Below are 21756 nucleotides of genomic sequence, written 5' to 3'. Positions count from 1 at the left end.
GGACCCGGAAAGCAGGCCACACCTACAGAAGAGGTTCCAAAAATTTTTGAAACCCACCACTGGCAAGGATCTTGTAACTTGACAGCTTTAAGACTTGCATGCTTCAATGCCTGAGTTTCTGAATAGCTACTTGGGCCAATCTAAGTACTAATTCATAATTTCAAATCTGGTCACATGGGCGGCAAGCCACTCCCACAAAGGAGACCACACCCACAGAGTAGGTTCCAACAATTTTTGAAACCCACCACTGGACCACACCTAGAATACTGCATCCAGTTTTGGTCACCACTATAAAAAGATGTTGAGACTCTAGAAATAGTGCAAAGAACAGCCAAGAAGATTAGGAGACTGGAGGCTAAAACATGATTTAAGTGTTAATATATTTTGCATGCACTTGTACTAAGCAATCTCTATTCCAACACTATGGTGATCTGGCTTCTATTGATATATTAAATCCACAGCAAAACGTAACAGCCATACAAAACCTCTTCTCACTTAATGGCAGTGCACTCATTGCAAACGACCAACTTGCAGGACTTGACTCTGAGAGCTTCCTACTGTTTCATCCTAGTTGTTCCTCTCAGGATGAAGTGGGAAGAAGAAATTTCTAAGTGCTGTCAGCAATCAGTACATGAAGTAAACAGAAAGCCCAGAAGTTGAAAAACGCCACCTCCAGAATAAGACCTGTAAAAAAATTATGGTCAGCCAGAAAATCAACAGCTGCTTATATCAAGACTTCAATGGGATAATTGATACCCATTAGCAGAAAGCTGGCAAAAGGACCAACTCAAACCTACTGAAGGAGATCTCACCAACTTCACAAGTTAATGTCCATCAAGAGTCTAATTACAAGCAATGCCAGTGCTACTTTCCAAAGTTCAAGTAGCAAGATTGATAGCAATGGTGTCACACACTCACAAACAGAAGGTCCTTCAGAAGGGAATTGACAGGAACATGAAAAGTTAGACAAATACTTTTCCAGCACAGAGGGAGAAGGGAGGAGACCATTTTCTAGGCTTAAATTCATCTCAGAAGAGTTTTGTCTTCCCTGCACCCTGCTCCATGTCTTTGTCCTCCTTCAGCTCTTGCAAATGGAAGAAAAAGAATCTACACATGCTCAAAAACCCTTTCCTGGCACTACAATTCTGCAGACAAACAACGGGAAAGAACATTAAGCGAAGCAGTGGCTGTATATCTTCACTTAAATCTTTGTGGAGGAAAGGCATTTTCAAGGCTTGCACAGCCCTGTTATGGCCAATTAAGTACAACTGCTGTGAAACGTTTCCTCTCTTGAAACATTTGCCTCAGGACCCGGCAGAGAAAACGTGACGCACACAAAATATTGCGGGGATGAAAGGAGGGGCACTTTTGAAAACGAAAGTGCTTTTAACAGGACCTCCACGAAAGATCGCTTTCTTATCGGTCTGTTTACAATGTCTGGACCAATTTAGCTTTGAGACTCCTGTTTTTCACCATGGAAAGGTAAGCCCGACACCCCAAGTGCTTAAATATGGGAAGACTGGATTTTGTGATACGTGTTGTTTGTGTGATAAACTCTTCTCCGGAGGAGCAAAAGCGTGCAGCCTTTGGGAAAGACTTTGCAGCGCGACTCCTGCGGGGAGGAAACGCCTCCGCGAAGGAAAGAGGCCCTTCAGCTGAACTTGAAATGGATCTGGCGATGGAGGGTTTCTGATAAGCCTATAAGCATACGAAGGTTTTTCGGAAATTTATCTTGGCGATCTCTGGTTTCTCATACAGGGCGTTTACTTGATATCAGAATGAAATAACTTCAAGGGCGCCTTCTCTGTCCTGTTTGAGAACTTCCAAACATTGTTTTTATGTTGTCAAAATCTCCTGTGTTCTGAAATGCCATATGGAGCTCAGTCTCTCATAACATTTAATGTTTCATATGCTTTAGCAGAAGAGATTGAAGGCCTGGGACTCCAAACGTCACCTTTCCAAACTTCATCCTTAAAAGCATCCATTTTACAGAAGCCTCTTTTTTTTTCTTTCCACGTTGCTCTCCCTTCCCTGTACCCTCTTTGCACAGAAGCATAAACAGGAAACCGCCAATTGCTTATCTAAACCAGAGCAAGAAATTATATTTAGTTCTGCAGGATGCCATTAGAAGAGTACCTAGAAGCTTGTTTCAGCCTGGGTTGAGGGGCGAGCATGGGCCTAGGTGGTATAAGAACAGCTGAGCAGCACTACTTGTACAAGTGGTTTTCCAAAATGAACAGCCCTCTAGATAGTCCTTGACTTACAACAGTTTGTTTAGTGACCATTTGAAATCACAACAGCACTGAAAAAGTGTTGTTTGACTTTTCACATTTATGACCATTGCTGCATCACTGGGGTCATGTAACCAAAATTCAGATGCTCATATTTTTGATAGTTGTAATGTCCCAGTGCTCTGTGACCACCTTTTGCAAACTTCTGACAAGCAAAATCAATGGGGAAGCCAGATTCACTTTACAGCTGTATTACTAACTTAACATCTGCAGTAATCCACAAGAAAGGTTGTAAAATGGGGCACAACTCATGTAACAAGTGTCCCGCTTAGCAACAGAACTTTTGGGCTCAATTAGAATAGAATAGAATTCTTTATTGGCCAAGTGTGATTGGACACACAAGGAATTTGTCTTTGATGCATATGCTCTCAGTTTACATAAAGAAAAATAAAATAGAATACATTCATCAAGAATCATAAGATACAACACTTAGTGATAGTTCATAGGTTACTAATAAGCAATCTGATTATAGTAGGAAACAAAACACTATCAGTTTTAAAGATACAAGCAATGTGGTTATAGTCATAAGTGGGAAGAGATAGGTACTAGGAAGGAGGAGAAGAAGAAGAATGATACAGTCTTAGTAGATAATTTAACAGTGTTGTGGAACTTAGTTGTTTAGCAGAGTGATGGCATTCAGGAAAAAATTGTCCTTGTGTTAGTTGTTCTGGTGTGCAGTGCTTTAAAGCGTCATTTTGAAGGTAAAAATTGAAACAATTTATGTCCAGGATGTGAGAGGTCTGTAGTTATTTTCACAGCCCTCTTTGATTTATGCAGTATACAGGTCTTTGCTGGAAAGCAGGTTGGTAGCAATCATAAGCTGAGCATTATCTGTACTTGTATGCATGCTATTTTAGTGATGATAAGATGTTTATAACCAATCATTGTTGTTTTTAACTTCCGGTATCCTGAGATATAAACATACAATGCCATTATTGCTCATAGTTCCTCTCAACTGCTTTCTTTGCCAACAGGAAGCCCCTTTGTTTCTGATCTGAAAAAAAGGGTCAAATTTTCATTTTCCTAGACTTTCTGTAATTGACTGGACTTGGTCAAGGAACCACAGATTGGCTCTTGGCCATCACTAGCTGTATATACAGGAGGATAAGGCTCCCACTCTCCTGATATATGCCTGTGTAGGAGATGTTGCACTGCACTATCATTTCTGAGAGGAGCGGAAGATGTGGAAAAGGAGGGACTGGGCTGGAGGTTCCCGAGCCTCAGAGGCTGCTATTATAAGCCATGGATGTCTTAGAAGATTGGTCTGAAGATTAGCTATAGTTGGGGAGACACTGTTTAAGATTTGTTTGTTTGTTTCTCAATGTATAACTATTGCTTCTCATGCTTCTTTGTTTTCTCTCCCTCTCCCCCTTCTCCATGCTTCATCTTTATGTAGTTTGTCTTTTCCATTCCTCTCCTTCACAAGTGCAATCCTTTCTCTTTCCCCCTCTCCATACTGTCTTTTTTTTCAATCCCTTTCATTTTAGCTGTATCTGCTCGAAGGAGCGAAGAGAATATGGCTATTGCATTTTAGTAAAAGAGAGGGCTAACAGTATTTACTGGTGGAGATCAATTTATGTGTCCCCATGGAAGGAGGGAGCAGGAGCTCTGCAGAGGATTTTTGTCTGTTTCTTTTTTCTGTTTGAAGGCTATTTTAAAGGGGGGGCATTGAGAAGACACAACTCTGAAGTCCCATCAAGTGGCAACATTTAAGGGAGAGGATACAGAGTGCACTACCTTATCTACCCTAGTAGGATGAGTAGCTACCCAGTAAGAGAGGTGGTCATGCAAATATCCTGGGCCTCTGCCCTACAGGGTTCGTTTTTGGTCCATAACCAGCACCTTGAATTGCAATTGGAAGCCAGTGCAGGTCATATGGCAGTGGTGTTTTATTTATTTTTATTTATGAAATTTGTTTGCTGCTCATCTCACCTCAAGTTACTGAGATGAAGAGCAGGGCACCCAGCACTGGGATGAACGTAGGTGGTGCTGCATTCTGAATATAGCAATAGCAGTAGACTTATATACCGCTTCATAGGGCTTTCAGCCCTCTCTAAGCGGTTTACAGAGAGTCAGCATATTGCCCCCAACAATCTGGGTCCTCATTTTACCCACCTCGGAAGGATGGAAGGCTGAGTCAACCCTGAGCCGGTGAGATTTGAACCGCTGAACTGCTGATCTAGCAGTAGCCTGCAGTGCTGCATTTAACCACTGCGCCACCTCGGCTTCTGGATTGTCCTCAAGGGAAACCCCATGTAGAGCACTTTCCAGTAATTCAAATGGGAGGCATGAGTGACTATGAGAAAGGCCTTCCAGTCCAGGAATGGATGCAAAGCTCCCTTCCCCTGCCCCCTCGGCCAATGCTACTACCCACTCTTCCAGCAGCAGTCCGAAGTACCATATCTACTCTGGTAAATGTTACCATGGTTAAATTGCCAAAGTAACATTGCAGCTGTTTATTCTCCATCATGGCCCTTATTTCATTTCATTTCATTTAAGTTTATTTATAGGCCGCCCTTTTCCCTGAGGGGACTCAGGGCGGCTTACAACTTATGTAGGAAGGGGAAACATACAATGACATATAGGACAATACATAATTAAAAGAATAAAGCAACATTCATCATTCGGGCGGGGATGGATTATAATCTTTAACCCCAGGCCTGACGAGATAGCCAGGTCTTGAGGGCTGTGCGGAAGGTCTGGAGGGTGGTGAGGGTACGAATCTCCATGGGGAGATCGTTCCAAAGGGTCGGAGCTGCTACTGAAAAGGCTCTCCTCTGCATAGTTGCCAGTCGACACTGACTGGCAGATGGAACTCGGAGGAGGCCCAATCTATGCGATCTAATGGGTCGCGAGGAGAACTGTGATGGCGAACCACAGGTTGCACATGGAGCCATATTTTCTGGCACACCAGTTGTCACTTCCAATGCGCATGTGTGCACCAGCCAGCTCATTTTTGGTTTTCCAGAGGACTGGGGGAGGCCGTTTTCGCTCTCCCCAGGCTTCAGGAAGGCCTCCGGAGGCTGGGGAGGGAATGAACTTTGGCCCATGGGGGCTTTCCTGAAGCAAGGGGAGGGTGAAAAACAGTCCTAACAAACTAACCGGAATCGTTTGGAAATGATTCATTTCTGGCTTCCGAAGGGGGCCGGGGGAGGCAGTTTTTGCCCTTCCCAGTCTTCAGGAAAGCCTCTGGAGCCTCTGGGAGATTGCGCACACATGTGCAGGTTGGCAGGGAGGATTGGTGTGGGCAGGCGTGCACACGCGATGGCATGCATGATAGCATGGGCACACACAATTTTGGCACGCCATAAGAAAAAGCTTCACTATCACTCCCTTAGAGCTTCCAGGCACTGCCAGCACCCGGGCACCTATGTTCAGAGATATTAATAATTTTTAATATCCCATCAAATCATCATTTTTGAAGGATAATCGAATAACAGAATGTCAACTCCATACTGCATCTATAGGAAAATTATGAATTCAACAATTTTACTGAGCTGCTAAGGCAAATATATCTGAGTATATATTTCATCTGTCACCCAGCACAATCAAGAGACTCTTGAGGATTAAAATCTCAATAGTAAAATGTTCTCAGTATAAATCATTTTATTTTGTCAGAGAATTCATGACTGGCAAAGACATGATAACAAGGTCAGCAAATGAATAGGCAAAGCAACTAAGTCAGCCAATGAGGGCTGTTTAGAAACTGAAACAGTTTTTGCTGGAGACAGACTAGAGCCAGGGGGTGGTTTAGTCCTGCAACTTCTGAGTCTGTGCAAGAGAATGAAGTAGCCTGGACTTGTCTGCTCTGAACTCTAAACTGAAACCAATCTCTCTTCTCTACCACTTGGAAGAATCTGCTGTTGGAATTGTACATTTATTCATGTGTTATTATACATAATCATATATATATAAAGTTAATGAATCCTGCTGAATCAGTTATCTGTGTGTACTTTCTGGATTTGATTCTTGTAACAGAGTCTGATGTATTTAACAATAAGTAAAAATAGAAATGCTGTAAAATCATAGTGGTGAGTTCTGTGAGGCTAGGCAGATAAAGAAAGAAAAGGTGGAAAGTTGGGGCATTCCTAACATTCAGACATGGAAAAATTTATAACATGAGAAAGCTTTGCAGATTAGTTTACTCAGAAAAAAAAGGTTTGCAGACCAATTTAAAATATATTGGGATGGGGGAGGGGATTCCTCTTCTAAAGGAATAGATTTTGTAGTGGTACAGGAGGTAATCACCTGAAAAAAGAAGAGAAATCAGATTTTTGAAATCAGACTAAACAAATGGGAAATACGGCTCAGTCTATTTCTGATGGAAATCAATAGATCTGTCTAGTTCTGGGTCTTGCCTAAATATGATCAGCTGGTTCGTGCTATAGTCCTAATAGAAACATTAATTGTGGAGAGCTTAATTTCAATAATTTTTATTATTTTCTTTGTTACAAGTTAAATGGAGAATTTATTATGCAATGGAAAACGGATGAACAACTATTGTAACTGTAGAGCCTCTGCTTGCTGGTTTTGTCATGATTGTATGTAGTGGGAATATAAGTAAAGATGGAATTTAATATATTCTAGAGCAGGGGTGCTCAAACTTGGCAACTTTAAGACTTGTGGACCTCAACTCCCAGAATTCTCCAGCCAGCTATGCTGGGAAGTAAAGTCCAGAAGTCTTAAAATTGCCAAGTTTGAAGACCTCTGTTCTAGAGGAAAGTCTAGTTCTTTTAGGAACTATTGTCTGAACCAAGGATTGTTTGCAAGAATCCATATTGGACATTCCTCTGATTGCTGAAAATGCAACGTATCTGCAAACTCAAGTAATGAATGTTAAGGAGCCCCCCCCCCCCAAATGGGACTAAGATTAAATATATAGGAAACCAAACTAATAGCAACAGGTGAAGCAAATAACTGCAAGATTGACAATGAAGATACAAGTCCTCGAATTATGACCATTTGCTTAATGACTGTTACAACTTCCAACGGACCCTTCTCCCACCAAACTGTACTTATCACCCAGTTCCAAAGTTCTGACAGATGCCCCACCAATCACATGACTGCATTTTGGATACTTGCCATCAGGTCCCCATTTATGCCATTTGTGGTATCACATGATTACATGACTGATTTCTGATACTTTTGCTGAAAACTGGCATTTTCTTCTGCTTTTCAACAAAAATGTCCCATAGGGATAATGAGCACAATGTTTGTTTAACAGCTGCTGCAAAAACATTTGTAAAATTGGGACTGGTCACATGGTAACCCACTTTATGACCGTCTTGAGTTGTGACTTAATGGGGGGGGTCTATTACAGTCTTATGTCAAGGATTGAAGTGGTGGCTTTCTTCTGTCTTTTAGGATCGACCATCAACACTAAGGAAAAGTGGACTTGAGATACAAGGAGGAAGTGGGTTGGAATAACTGTACTTTTGAAAGTGAAATAGAAAGTTCTTTTCATCTGCTATGCAATTCAGCATAGGATTATTCACTGCAGAGTGGTAAGTCTAAACAGTACATCGTTTAACATGGGCCACTAGCTTTTCAGGATAGATGCTTATAGGAGGTGTTTGTGAATGGGCACATGCAGAAACTTCTAGTGATCAGAGACCTCCAGACTGTTCCTGTAGCAAAAGCCAGCCTAAAGGAAAGTATTTCCTTGTATTTTATTTAAGCAATGAAAGGTTGGCAAGCAGAGATTTCTCATCACTCATTGTCAGTTGTATCTTTACTGTAGTAAAGCTATTACCTAGTAGGGCAAGCATCAACCAAAAACTAAGCCCCAATAGCTGGCTGAGGGTGGTTAAAGAAAAAAAAAGGTTTAAAGCACTAATAATGCAGTTTATTTAGTTGGAAATAATAATAGCTTTTCTCTTCTTGTTTTCATATGTAAAATATGAAAGGTAAATGTGGTTTATGTACAGTTTTTGGTTGGACTGAATCACAATCACAAAAGAGAAAAGAGAATTGTAAACATCCTGATGCAGACCCAGTGGAAGAGTGAATTCACCACCTGGAGGGAGCAGGCATTTCTCCCCCCTCCCGGGATCAAGGACTTTGGTGCTATCTGAGAAGGAAGAATAAAGCAGCTCCAGCTCTCTTTAATTAGGGAGATTGTTTTCTGAAAAGGGAACTGAATGGGAGTCTGGCCTGGGGTGTCGGGAAAGGAACTGTGCCAGGAAGAGACTCTGGAAAGAGAAGACTCCAACCCCAAAGCAACACCTCAGCAGAAGTCTTCGGACAGCAAGAGAAACCCCAACGCTTGCAGTTGAAAAACTGGAGAGGGTGACAAAGGAGTCTCCAGGATCTCCAAAGTTTCATGAAGCCTGGGGCTCCTTCTAGATCAAAGGCTATCCATATAGAACAACATTGAGCTTGAAATTGAATTATGTCCCTATGGGGAACACCTAACTGCAAAAATGTGCACACTTCTGTTGAGATTTGAATGTTGGAAACAGATGAAAACACATAATAAAATGGACTAAGAATGATGGTTATAACATACAAATTGGAGATGTGGTCAAAAGCTCTGAAATGAACATCTTAGAGAATTTTTATAAATGATATACCTTTGGTATATGGCATCTGACACATTACCTGAAATGTATAAAACTACTTCTAAGCAGTGGTGAAATTCTTTTTTTTTTACTACCAGTTCTGTGGGCATGGCTTGGTGGGTATGGCAGGGGAGGGATACTGCAAAATCCCCATTCGCTCCCCAATCCTGGGGGAACGATATTGCAAAATCTCCATTCCCACCCTACTCTGGGGCCAGCCAGATATGGTATTTGCCGGTTCTTCAAACTACTCAAAATTTCCGCTAGTGGTTTTCCAGGACCTGCTGAATTTCACCCCTGCTTCTAAGTGCTGTTGGGAATGTGTAAACCAGAAAGGAACATTTTACCATGCATGGCAGACTGGTGAAATAACAAAAAAAAAAAAATTGGATGCCAATATGTATGGTTATGCAGAGAATTAAAAATTATTCAGATGAAACCAGATTTTTTCTTACTAAAACTTATGGATAGACAATTAAATATACTCATGATTTTATATATGGTCATTGAGGGAGGCTATTATATGCAAAGAAAATATGGAAAATATAGAAATATACACAAAAGAGGAGTTGATTGTGAAGATGGTAGAATTTACAGAAATGGCTAAATTGATTGTTTGATTAGGGAGGGAAAAACAATCACTGTATAAAAAATGGAAATTACCTTACAGACTTTTTGCTGAAAATGGGTAAAAATGAACATGATTATTGATTAAAAAGGGCTGTGAATGAGCTATCTAGTTTAATTTGAAAATAGAAAATATTGTTCCCATCAAATTTCATTTCCGAAAATGTTAGTTTAATTCTTTAATTCTAATTTTAGATATAATCCGTAATAATTGAAATGAACAACACTGTGAGAGATCATCTTTACATAGCATTGAATAATCTTCTTGAAAAGGAGTTTGAAGAGTTTAAATGGTGGCTAAAATCTATTGACTACAAGGGAAAGGAAAACATTCCTGTAGCTCGATTGGAGAAAGCTAATCAATTAGATGTTGCAGATTTTCTGATTCAATATTATGAAGAAGATGCTGTAGATGTGTGCATCAATGTCCTTCAAAAAAGCAATTTAAATGATATTGCTAAAAATCTTCAAGAAATTGAACAGAAAGGTAAGTAAATCCTATTTACATGGATTAGAAGTTCTCTTCATGTAAGATCAACTGGAAATAAATGATGATTGTGGTTTGTTTTCCACTGAATGTTGTTCAGATTTGTTGTTGACTAGGATTGGCAGTGACTCCCTGAGATTTCAGAATGGGGCTTTCTTTCTAGCCTGGGATCCCATGTATTGACCCTCAATTTGGCATTTATCTATCACTGTCAAATAAATGAGATGCCAAGTTGAAGAGAAACAAATTAGTTCATTGATCTAAATTTCAGGAGATCCTTAAAAGCTGAGTTTTAGTCCATGCTTTTTTCTAATGTGCTTCCTGACATGATACAGTATTATGATATCTGCCAGGTGATGCTGTTGTTGCTATTAGGGAAGAGAGCAGGGCATTAAATGTTGAGTGGAGCCAGAGAACAAAAAAACCAACATTCTCTTGAAGGTTGCCCAAGTGGAAAGGAACTGAGATACCTAAATACCTAAAACACCCTCAGCACATTTCTGCAGGGGGGTTGTCAAATTAGGGAACCAAGAAGTGTCCCAGAACCAGTCCTAATCCCAAGAAGAAATCCCATTTGTGTCTTTTTGCAATCTATAGAACTGCTTTGTTTGCCTGATGTCCTGTTAGATGGCATCAGACTGGGCTCTGTAACAACAGCAGCCTACTTGAAGGAGGGTATAATCCACTCATCAGAGGCAGGTTCTGACCAGTTCTGGAAAATCGCTAGTGGAAATTTTGAGTAGTTCGGAGAACTGATAAATACAACCTCTGACTGGCTCCGCTCCCATCTAGTCTCTGCCTCCCGAGTCCCAGCTGATCGGGAGGGAATGGGGATTTTGCAGTAACCTTCCCTGCCACGTCCACCAAGCCATGCCCACCAAGCCATGTCCAGACCTGCCAAGCCACACCCACAAAGCCATGCCCACAGAACTGGTAGTAAAGCATTTTTAATCCCACCACTGCTACTTATCCCTTGAAGATCTAGGGGGCTGCAATTTCATTAAACTACTTAGGCTAGAAAATAAAATAATAAAAAGTTGATTGGAAATGTTATCCAAAATGTGGGCTTTGGTAAAGACATACCGTATTTTTTCCTCCATAAGATGCACTCCTCCTCCCCCCAAAAAAGTCTGTGCATCTTATGGTGCACATATTTCGTTAGCACCACCTGGAACTGCTGATCAGCAGTATTCTGGGAGGCCGATCCAACTGTCGGTCAGCAGCGAAGGCTCCTGCGTTTCCTGGTGGAAGCAGCAGACCCAAGGAGGCAGCAATGGTGGTGTTTCTGGTCAGCCAACCCACTGATTGGCGGGGCTACGGGAGGCTGTGATCCAGTCGTCGCTCAGCTGTCCGGTGGTGGGCACAAAGGAGCAGAATATTTTTTTTTCTTCTTTTCCTCCTCTAAACCTAGGTGTGTCTTAATGGAGCAAAAAATATGGTACTTTAAAAATAAATTGTGGAGGGGTATAAAATTGGGAAGCACCCACCCAACATCTCAAAGGCCTCACTGGGATAGAAATATAGAGGTGAAGGGTGGGCTGTTGTGAAAGGAATTAGGGAACCTGATGACAGAGCTAGTGAGCACTCAGTGCTTTCCAGAAGAAGGGGAGGTCAAAGGTGAAGAACCATCTCAACTCTAATTTAAAAGGTAGCAGTTGAGACGAAATAATTTTTGTCCTTCCTGGCAAGACAAGCTTTGCTATATAAAAAGAACAACGTTCTGATGTTTCCTTATTGGTAACCTCATTTCAAATTCTACAATATGCTGTTTCTCTGCTTTACTCAGTCTTCAGCTCTGGTGCATGTGGATCCCTCACCAAATTCTCTGTCAGTCACCCACTGCACATTGCAGAAGCCAACTAGTCCTTTCATCCAATTAGACTTGAGGAAGTAGCTGGGCTCCTTGGGAAGATTCAATTGTGTCTTCTTTTGCAACCATGTCCTTCCTGGTTAGTAAAGGCCTCCCAGGAGACCTTTTGCTGAATCCAGCAAACGGAAAGTGATACTTGATCAAATGAAGTGAGAGAGCACTGGAGGAAATAATTATCTTGATTCTTTCCACTTGTGTTTCAGGTTGACATATAGCACTGAGATACTATTGATTGAATTTGTGGATGGCCCCAGGAGATATTTGTCCAAGCTCTACTTGAGCTCTCTTATAGCTTTGATACTGTTGATTATAATATGCTTTTGGAATGGCTTAGTGTCTTAGGAGTGGGAAGAATGGTTTAATGGCAGTTCTTCTTCTTAGACCAGTTTTGCAACCCAAACTGCAAGACAGGACAAGAGCACAGTTAGATATGTTTGGTCATTTTTATCATGCCTATAAAAGAAAAAGGGGAAATAAGAAAATATGTAGAAATGCATAGGAATTATTAGATAAAAAATCTAGTGTGTGTGTGTGTGTGTGTGTGTGTGTATATGTTATATTTATGCTGATAAATAAATAAAGGGAGACTAGTATAGATCTATTTCAAGCTATTTAGCTCTCATCAGCTAGCCACACCCTTACTGGGAATCGAACCTGTGCTCTATTGCCTCTAAGGCAGATGTGTTAACCATTGAGCTACAGGGCTCGACTCCTTATCAGCGAGGCCAGGGTGAAAGGTATATATTTAAAGTCACAACCCCTGGTATGCCCAAATATGGGAGGAAGGTCACACTTCCACTCTCTGTCTTCGGCTCGTCACAAGAGACCATCCAGACAGAAACCCAATATTTTTTACTGTTGCCTTTTTGTTACATTTGTTATATTTATGCTGATAAATAAATAAAGGGAGACTAGTATAGATCTAGTTCAAGCTATTTAGCTCTCATCAGCTAGCCACACCCTTACTGGGAATCGAACCTGTGCTCTATTGCCTCTAAGGCAGATGTGTTAACCATTGAGCTACAGGGCTCGACTCCATTATGGTTAACACATCTGCCTTAGAGGCAATAGAGCACAGGTTCGATTCCCAGTAAGGGTGTGGCTAGCTGATGAGAGCTAAATAGCTTGAACTAGATCTATACTAGTCTCCCTTTATTTATTTATCAGCATAAATATAACAAATGTAACAAAAAGGCAACAGTAAAAAATATTGGGTTTCTGTCTGGATGGTCTCTTGTGACGAGCCGAAGACAGAGAGTGGAAGTGTGACCTTCCTCCCATATTTGGGCATACCAGGGGTTGTGACTTTAAATATATATATATATTTGGCTGGCTGATAAGGAGTCGTTCTCTGTAGCTCAAATGGTTAACTCCCTGCCTGGGAGGCAATAGAGCACAGGTTCGATTCCCAAACTTGGGTATGGCTAGCTGATGAGAGCTAAATAGCTTGAAATAGATCTATACTAGTCTCCCTTTATTTATTTATCAGCATAAATATAACATATATATATATATATATATATATATATATATATATATATGTATGTATGTATGTATGTATGTATGTATGTATGTATGTATGTATATATATATATATATATAAATAAATGTACACATTCATAGAAGTCATACAATCATGTATTTAACTATTTTAAAAATGCATTATGATTTATCCATTATTATAAAGTGTATTTTACTAATTCAAATCCATTTTTAGTTGCAGATGTTGATGCTCACCAACTTATATCAGGTAAGGCAGAAAACATTCAAAGGGTCATTGAATTATGTTTAAACCTAATTCAGCATTATCAGGTCCTCTTCTTTGCCTCCCCATCTATGCAAAAGCTACTGTGAATAATAATCACCCCAAAAATCCTCCTTGGGAAAGCTGCAGGGTGCTTTTGCAGTGCTGACCATAAGGAAAGGGGGGGGGGAGGAAAGACGGAGGGAAAGATTTCCAGGGTTTCCTGCCAATCTCCTGCAGGGAAACTCAATGGGGAAGCCAGCAGGAAGTTCAAATTCACTTCCACTCTCACTGCTATTTTGCCCTCCTATGTCATTCTATTTCTCTCTTTAGATAAGGAAATATTTCTAAAAAAATGACTCAACAGAGCATGGATTTTCTAGTATTATTTTATAATTATCCATTATAATCTCTCGTCATACACAACATGTTCAGAACATATAAGTAACAAAACAATCTTCTGTCCATTGGTTAATTGAAGCCATAAATGTTTCTTTGCAATCTTCAGCAAAAAAATCTCCTAATGCCAAGAATGGCATTGAGAATCCATTTCTGTTGTCCAGCCATCATTTTCCATGTAATTGTTCAAAAAATGTAACCATCACAAAAAGTTAAAAACCAAACACAACTAATGTATTCTCATTCCATCCCCAAAACGGCAATGGTTATTGATTCTTTTTCTGTATATAGATAGGATAGGATAATATAACATAACAGCATAACATGGCTCTACAAATCCAAAGCATTATTTTGTTGAAGAAATTATAATCTATATTGGACAGTTTAATATAAATTTGATGTTAAGACAATCTTTTGTTGTCAGATTAGGTTAGCTGTCCACTGATGTATTATTCCATTCACTTTTTAAATGTGCATATCAAAGAGATTTATAAAAAAAACCATTACTAATAAAGAGTAATGTGGTATTTTAAGGTATATAACATTTGATTATCACTTCTAATCATTTATTTGTCCCTCAAGCTGAAATGCTGCTTCATCCAACTTAATTATCCAAATTTATGTGGCATTTGATGTGCATTTCTGACAGTCACAGTATCCCATGATTTCATGCTCGCCATTTGCGACCTTCGTAGCTGGCTACCAACAAACAAAGTCAAGGGGGAAGCTGGGAGAAAAATGCAAATCATAGTCACATGATATTTTGCTTAAACCCCTGTGGTGATTTACTAATGACTACAGTGAAAACTGCAGTAGTAAGTCAGGAGTAGTCACATGATTTTTACCTTAGGACTACAACACTTAGCAACTGAGTTACTGCTCCCAATGGCAGTTGATAAATGAGGACTAACTATAGCTATAATTGCTGCATGTGAGATGCTGAATTTATTTTTGAAGAAAGGGAATAGTAAAATTCCATCTTTATCGTTCCCTAGCTTGTTTAAAGTAAAAACTCTTCCTGATTCCACAGTTTTTAAAAAAATAATTTTAAAGTTTGGATTATTTCATTGCATCAATTTAAATAAGAAAAGGGATAAAAATGCATTTTTTCTGAAATAATATACCATGATATTCAGCTTGATATAATAGTAAGAGGAGTTATGGCTAATATGTTTTGAAAACAGTGCTACCAAGAATGTCACTTATGAATATTCCAAAATACCATAGGAAGGAAAATTTATACCAAATCAAGTTGCTCCAATGTGGAATTATCAGAATATATGCATAATGATATAATTATTCAGGAGCATTTTACAAGCCTCCCAAACCCTCTGCACGCCTCATTTTTTGCAAAAAAAAGGGGGGGGGGCATGCAGAGCTTTGGGAGGCTTGTAGAGGGCTCCTGGCAGCTGGGGGTTCTCTGTTAATGGTCTGTTATTATATTAAATGCCAAGAAACTCTATAGACAATTCCCATATTCTTATAAACAGGTCCAAAACTTTGTCTCTAAACCATACAGTTAATTTCAGTAATTTTGCCAACTCCAGTTGGCATGTCCAGTTTTCTGGTAGGCCTCTAACTCTTAAGTAAGATCTCAGATCCATTAATAATAAATTGTTTATTAGTTCCATCTGCATATCTAAATTTCTTCTCTTATATGAATATTCATGAAATCTTCTTTTAGTTGATTTAACCAATTGCATGGTCTATTTTTCCATTTAAGTTTTTTGCCACCACTACTTCAACTTCATCAAAGCTCTTTTTTATTTTTAAAATAAAAATATTATTAATAAAAATAAAAAATTAGAGAAATTTTTGCTCAGAATTGTCTACAGCAGATTAAATCTTAAATTCCTCTAAGTTGTTTTTTTCTTTAAAAGCATTATTAGTAACCAATTAAATACATAGATTACTTGATCTCTTCAGCAAATTGAAGGTTAGAAGGTTAGAAGCAGTGTTATATTTACAACACAGAGCAAGTTGAGTTAACAGTTCCCACAGAAAAAAAGTGGAGGATTTTCCTCTTCTTGATTTAGAGAACAAAGGAAGAAATATCATGAATACAATTGAGAATCTTTAAAGTTGGTATATTATATAGAAGCCTTTTGGTAAATAGTCAAAGCAAGTAAAGTCACTTGCATGCAAAAGAAAGGACCAACATTGCCACCAATTTTCCTTGCAATAAATTAAGTCTCCTCATGTCTTTGAATAAACAATAAAAATGATCAATTGCAATCTAGAGGTATCAAGTTTGGCAATGCTCAACCAGGCAATTAACTTATTCACGAAAAATAATAAAAAAGAAAAAGAAAACACATTATAAAAGTGAAAAAATAAGCATGTAGTCCAACAAGATCTCCTATCCCTGCTTTCCCTCTTATGCTCACCCTAGACTGAAAGCCAGCTTTGCTGCAAAAATCAGCTGTCTACTGACAGAGGAAACAAAAGACTCTGCCATTCAGAATGCCATTTTCTGGAGAACTTCTTCTATTGACATTGACATCAATACTGACATACCAATTGCAAAATACCTACATATAGCTTCCCTCAACACCCTAAAATCCAGAGGGTGAATGGGGGTGGCTTCGAGGAGAAGATACAGAGACAAAACAATTGAATGTCTTGTCCAGGCCTTGTTTTTCACACTTCTAATTTGATTCATTTTTCCTTTAGATTACAGAAATGACATTAAAAGAAGAATTGAAAAAATGAAAGATCCTAATGTTGTTCCTGGCGAATATGTGCTCCTAAATCAGAGATACTCAAAGCTAATTATCCTAGATTATCATCGGTCTGAAGATGAGAAGGAAGATGAAATCCTGGCGATGGGAAGGAAACATCTTGAAATCATCAGCAAAAGAGCTAAATCTTCAACCAGCATTGAAACATTATTTAACCCTGATAAACATGGATCAATTCCACAAGTTGTTGTGTTGCAAGGAGCTGCAGGAATTGGAAAAACTATGATGGCCAAAAAAATCATGTTTGATTGGGCTTCTCAACAACTTTACCAGGATAGATTTTATTATGTTTTCTATATTAGCTGTAGAGAGATGAATCTCCATGCAGAGACAGAGAAAAGTAGCATTGAAGAGATAATTTCAAAACAATGGCCAAAGTGTTATGCAGTAAAAAATTTCATTCAAAACATACGCAAGAATGAAGAGAAGATTCTATTCATAATTGATGGGTTTGATGAATTCGGGTATTCCTTTGATCATCCTGAAAGCTACTTTTGTACTAAAACCTGGAAGAAGGAGCCAGTGAGAATTCTTTTGAGCAGTTTATTTCAAAAAAAGCTTCTTCCTAAATCCTCTCTTATAATCACAACAAGACCTACTGCTTTGGAGAAACTCCATCGATATTTAGAATATCCACGGCATTGTGAGATATTGGGGTTTTCCACAAAAGAGAGAGAAGAATATTTCTACAATTTTTTTAAAAATAAAGACCAAGCAATTCAAGCTTTCAGACTTGTGGAACAAAATGATACTCTTTTCACCATGTGTGTCATTCCCCTTGTGAGCTGGATCATCTGCACAGTGATGGAGCAGGAGATGGAGAGAGGCAAGGATCTTCAGAAGACACCATGCACCCTCACTGCAATCTATATACGGTATTTCTCCAGTTTGTTACAGTTTCACCATAAAGAATCCAAACAGGATGTCAAATCCTATGTGAAAGGCTTATGTTCTTTGGCTGCAGAAGGCATCTGGAATCAGAAAACATTGTTTTTGGAAGAAGATGTCAAGGAGCACATTTTGGATCAGGGAGTCCCCCTCACCCTCTTTCTGAATCAGAACCTCTTCAAGAGGGACATTGATTGTATCCAAATCTATAGCTTTATTCATTTAAGTTTTCAAGAGTTTTTTGCTGCTATGTTTTATGTTCTAGAAGAAGGAGATGAGCAGCATTCTCAAAATTGGAATAAAAATTTGCAGACACTGTTAGAAAGACATAAATCTTTTAAGCCTAATTTTGCAGTTGGATTGCACTTCCTCTTCGGGTTTTTAAATGAAGATAAAAGAATGACAAGATTAAAACAAAAATTTGGATGGCAAATTTCTCCTAAGAATAAAGAATTCTTGTTAGACTGTGTGAAAAATAATTTTAAAAAAAATAGGCGTAATTTCCAATTGCAAAAAGAAATGTTTGGTTATTTATATGAGACACAAGATGAAAATTTTGTAAAATATGCAGTACATGATATCACTGAAATAATTTATCAGTGCAACTCAGATATGGACTTGATGATCCTGAGCTATTGTATACAACATTGCCAGAATTTGGAGCATCTCCATGTTAAAGTCCTTGAATTTCTGTATCCTACAGAGACCAAATATTTTCTTCCAGAAAATGAGTAAGTATTTTAGAAAATCTTTTGAAGATTTCATCCAGTTTATTCTCATACCACCACTATTCTCTAACCCCATGATGGCAAACCTAAGGCACGCATGCCACCGATGACACAAAGAGCCTTTTGTTAGGGCATGTGAGGCATTGCCTCATCCAGCGCGCATGCACCTGGTGGCCAGCTGCCTTCAGCCTTCATTTTTGGCCATTTTCCACCCTCTGGAGGCTTCCCTGAATGCTCTGGAGGGTGAAAAATGGCCCTATGGGCAAACTGGAAGTTCAGGAATGGACTTCTGGTTTGTGCATTGGGGCCGTTTTTCACCCTCCAGAGCCTTCAAGAAAGCCCCCTGAAGCCTCCGGAGGGCCTTTGGGGGGGGGGGGGGCAGGGAGGCAGTTCTTGTTCTCCCTAGACTCCTAGAAAGCCTCTGGAGGCCAAAAGCGGTGGGGAGGGTGGGGATCATGCATGCGTGCAGGGGTTGTGCATGCACGCACATGGGGAGTCGTGCATGCACGTGCATAGAATTATGGGTGTGGACACCCCGCGCACAACCCCCTGCATTCCCTCTGCTTTTGTCACGTGATGAGAAAAAGGTTAGCATCACTGCTCTAACCTATTGTCTCACATATAATAATAGAGCAGAAAAATGCCATCTAGGAGTATGCATAAGTGTCTTTGGGCAGCTAAATTAAAGAAGCCTCTCAATCCTTCGCAGTAAAAACAAGAAATGGCTTGGGCTGGGTGGATTGGGAGGATGTTTAACTAAAAATGAGCAGTTGTGTATTATTGAAGCCAAAACCAATCAATTCACCTTGCACTTAAAGAGCCTGATAATTATACCATCAGGAAATACTCAGCTCAGCTCAAGATCAGAGGGCCGATAGCTTTTGAGATCTAGAAGCTGTAACCATTTTAAATAAATAGTTTTTTAAAATCGTGATTTTTTTTTAATAAATAGCCCAACATTGGCAGTCTTTAAAGCTGACTGGAAGCTCACTTGGCTATAGCAAAGTTTAGCGTGTTTCTCTCTAAACAAAAAAGAGCTACATTTAATACCCTCAAATGTTCCGTGGTGCTGCATTTGAAAATTCCATTGCATATGAAATTTTCCAGCTTAAATGGCAGATACTATAAGTAGGTGCTTCTGTAATAATTGGAAACTTCTTAAACTCCTCTCTTAAAACAAAGTCATATAGAATATATTTCCATCCACTGGATCCCACAACCTACTCGTCACTCTATGTCATCCATTGCACACTTGCCTTTCTGGAGTTTCACAGATTGGGTTAGAGGAGGAGGGAACCTTGCCTTGTTCTGGGACTTGTGGCAGGATCTCAGATGCAGTTGTCATTTTCAGGACAGCCAACTAAATTCTGTCAAATCCAAAATGGTGCTCACTTCTGAAAGTGGGCTATGCAGGTTAGCAACTGAGCAGTTTGCTCTTCTCTAATGCAATCTCCAGAGAGCTCTGCAGCTCTTTGCAGCACTCCGAATACATCTCGCATTGGAGAAGAATGTGAGGAGGCATGGCCTAAGAACTCAGAAATGAACGCCATTTTGCAGCAGCCACAATTCATTGCAGCTGGTCTGAAAATTGGCAGTTGCTTCTGGAACCAGACCAGACAGCTTAGGTACAGTGCAGCTTCTGCTTCTCCCATGTGAACATAGCATGCCTCAGGGGAGGGGAGGCCTTAGGAGGCCCATAGTAGAACCTGCACTAGACCTCCCAGAGCCTCCCACCAAGCCCCCTGGTGTACCTTTTCCTTTATTTAATGGCCACATTGGAACAGCATATGTGGGGGTTGCATTTAATTGTGGTTACTTTTCAAATATTTGCAAAGTAGAGGAACTGGAAACACTCAAGTGGAAGTCTGAGAGCAAAAACGTCTTTTCTCCTTTAGGGAAGGGAGTTTGGATGAAAGATATGTGGAAGGCCTCTTTAAAGCACTGACAGAACTGAGAAACTTAAGAGAGTTAAGGTAAGAAACCTTCATGTTCAACCTCCTTTATTCTGTTTGGGAGTCATTATCCGCCATTTTGTTGTATGGGTGGGGTGCAGGGGTGGGTTTCAAAAATTGTTCGAACCTACTCTGTGGGCGTGGCCTCCTTTGTGGGAGTGGCTTGCTGCCCATGTGACCGGATGGGAGTGGCTTGCCACCCATGTGACCTGGTGGGAGTGGCCAAGACGATGTTATTACTAGATATTACTAATTACTAGATATTATTAATATTACTAGATCATTATTAATGCATAGATAACTGTGGGACATTACACACCCACCCACACCCACAAACTATGACAGTGCTAGGAAAACACCAAAAAAATAAAAATCCCCCCCCCCCCCAAAAAAAAGACTGCCAATGAAACCAGTTTTTTTTTCCTAAGTCTAAGAACAGGAAAGACAAAGTCACTGGAATAAAAACCATCAAGGCAACGTGGAAAATTATAAAGGACAGGAACTCACAGAACCATCAACCACCTCAGAATTACCTAAACAAGGAGTGTCAGCCTCTGCTTCACTGTTGCTTCGGCTGCCATGAAACGGGGAGGGAGGGCATGGAAGAGTTCTGGAATTCAAGCTTCTACAGAGGGGTTTTTAAAAAGAAAACGGTCTTCTTGGGAGGGGGAATGGACTGTGCTCCTGGTTTTGGGGATTCCCCCCCACCAAAGACCAGTTGCAAATCTCTCCAAATCCTTTTCAGGATTTTCTTTTTAAAAAATGCCTCTCTGCAGACGATCTTGAAAACCTGCGAGGGATTCCCCCACCCCATCTCAGGTTGCCTGCAGCCTCGGAAGCTTCCGCAACTTCACAGTAAAAGCAAGTAAGAACTTCTCTCGCTCGTGAGATTTTCTTTACTGTGCAAAGGCTTGCTTTAAAACTGCAGGCTCCCGGGGAGTGGGGCAGGGGGAAATGCTGCCCATATGTCCCCTTCCAAAGCAACCTTGCAGGTTTTCAAGATCATCCGGAGAGGCGTTTTTTAAAAAGAAAAACCCTGCAGGCACCCAGCGACGGGCTAGGAGCTAGGAACCCGGAAGTTAATTACTTCCGGGTTCACTGACGAACCGGATCGCAAGAACCGGTGCGAACCGGCAGGCACCCACTTCTGGTGGGGTGGCTGCTTTTAACGGTCACTTTATAATTTATTATTGACATCCAGTTCATAACCAAAATATGTCAAAAATTTATTATTAAATGAAGGAATATGTATAGAGAGAAAGCAGTGGGAATTTCAGTGGAACTAGAACTTAAATACACAATATACTTAAAGCAATTTGGTTTAAGATGTTTCACCATAGTCTAGTCATGATTTTGAAAATAAGTTTTTGTGTGAAATGCTGAAAATGTAATGAAAAAATTCAATTCCTCTTCCATATGTGGTAGCAGTGTTTCAAAGCTAATAAATCCTCTGTTGGAATTAATTTTGA

At 39.9% G+C, this 21756-nt stretch overlaps 1 protein-coding gene across 2 annotated transcripts in view; it reads left to right on the top strand.

Moving 5' to 3' along the window:
• Positions 1-1251: 1251 nt before the first annotated feature.
• LOC116510748 (NACHT, LRR and PYD domains-containing protein 12-like) overlaps positions 1252-21756 on the top strand; it is a 56054-nt gene continuing 35549 nt past the window's right edge. The window contains exons 1-6 of one of the 2 annotated variants that reach the window (XM_032220400.1): positions 1252-1482; positions 7656-7795; positions 9674-9965; positions 13553-13585; positions 16652-18338; positions 20231-20308. In XM_032220400.1, coding sequence (XP_032076291.1) covers positions 9695-9965; positions 13553-13585; positions 16652-18338; positions 20231-20308 — 2069 coding nt within the window. In that variant the 5' untranslated portion in view covers positions 1252-1482; positions 7656-7795; positions 9674-9694. The remainder of the gene's footprint in view (positions 1483-7655; positions 7796-9673; positions 9966-13552; positions 13586-16651; positions 18339-20230; positions 20309-21756) is intronic. The other variant, XM_032220406.1, reaches the window with a different exon arrangement.

The sequence above is a fragment of the Thamnophis elegans genome, chromosome 1, assembly GCF_009769535.1.
Source record: "Thamnophis elegans isolate rThaEle1 chromosome 1, rThaEle1.pri, whole genome shotgun sequence".
Classification (NCBI taxonomy): Eukaryota; Metazoa; Chordata; class Lepidosauria; order Squamata; family Colubridae; genus Thamnophis; species Thamnophis elegans.
The sequence above is the reverse complement of the archived record's forward strand: the minus strand, read 5'-3'. Positions and strand labels throughout refer to the sequence as shown.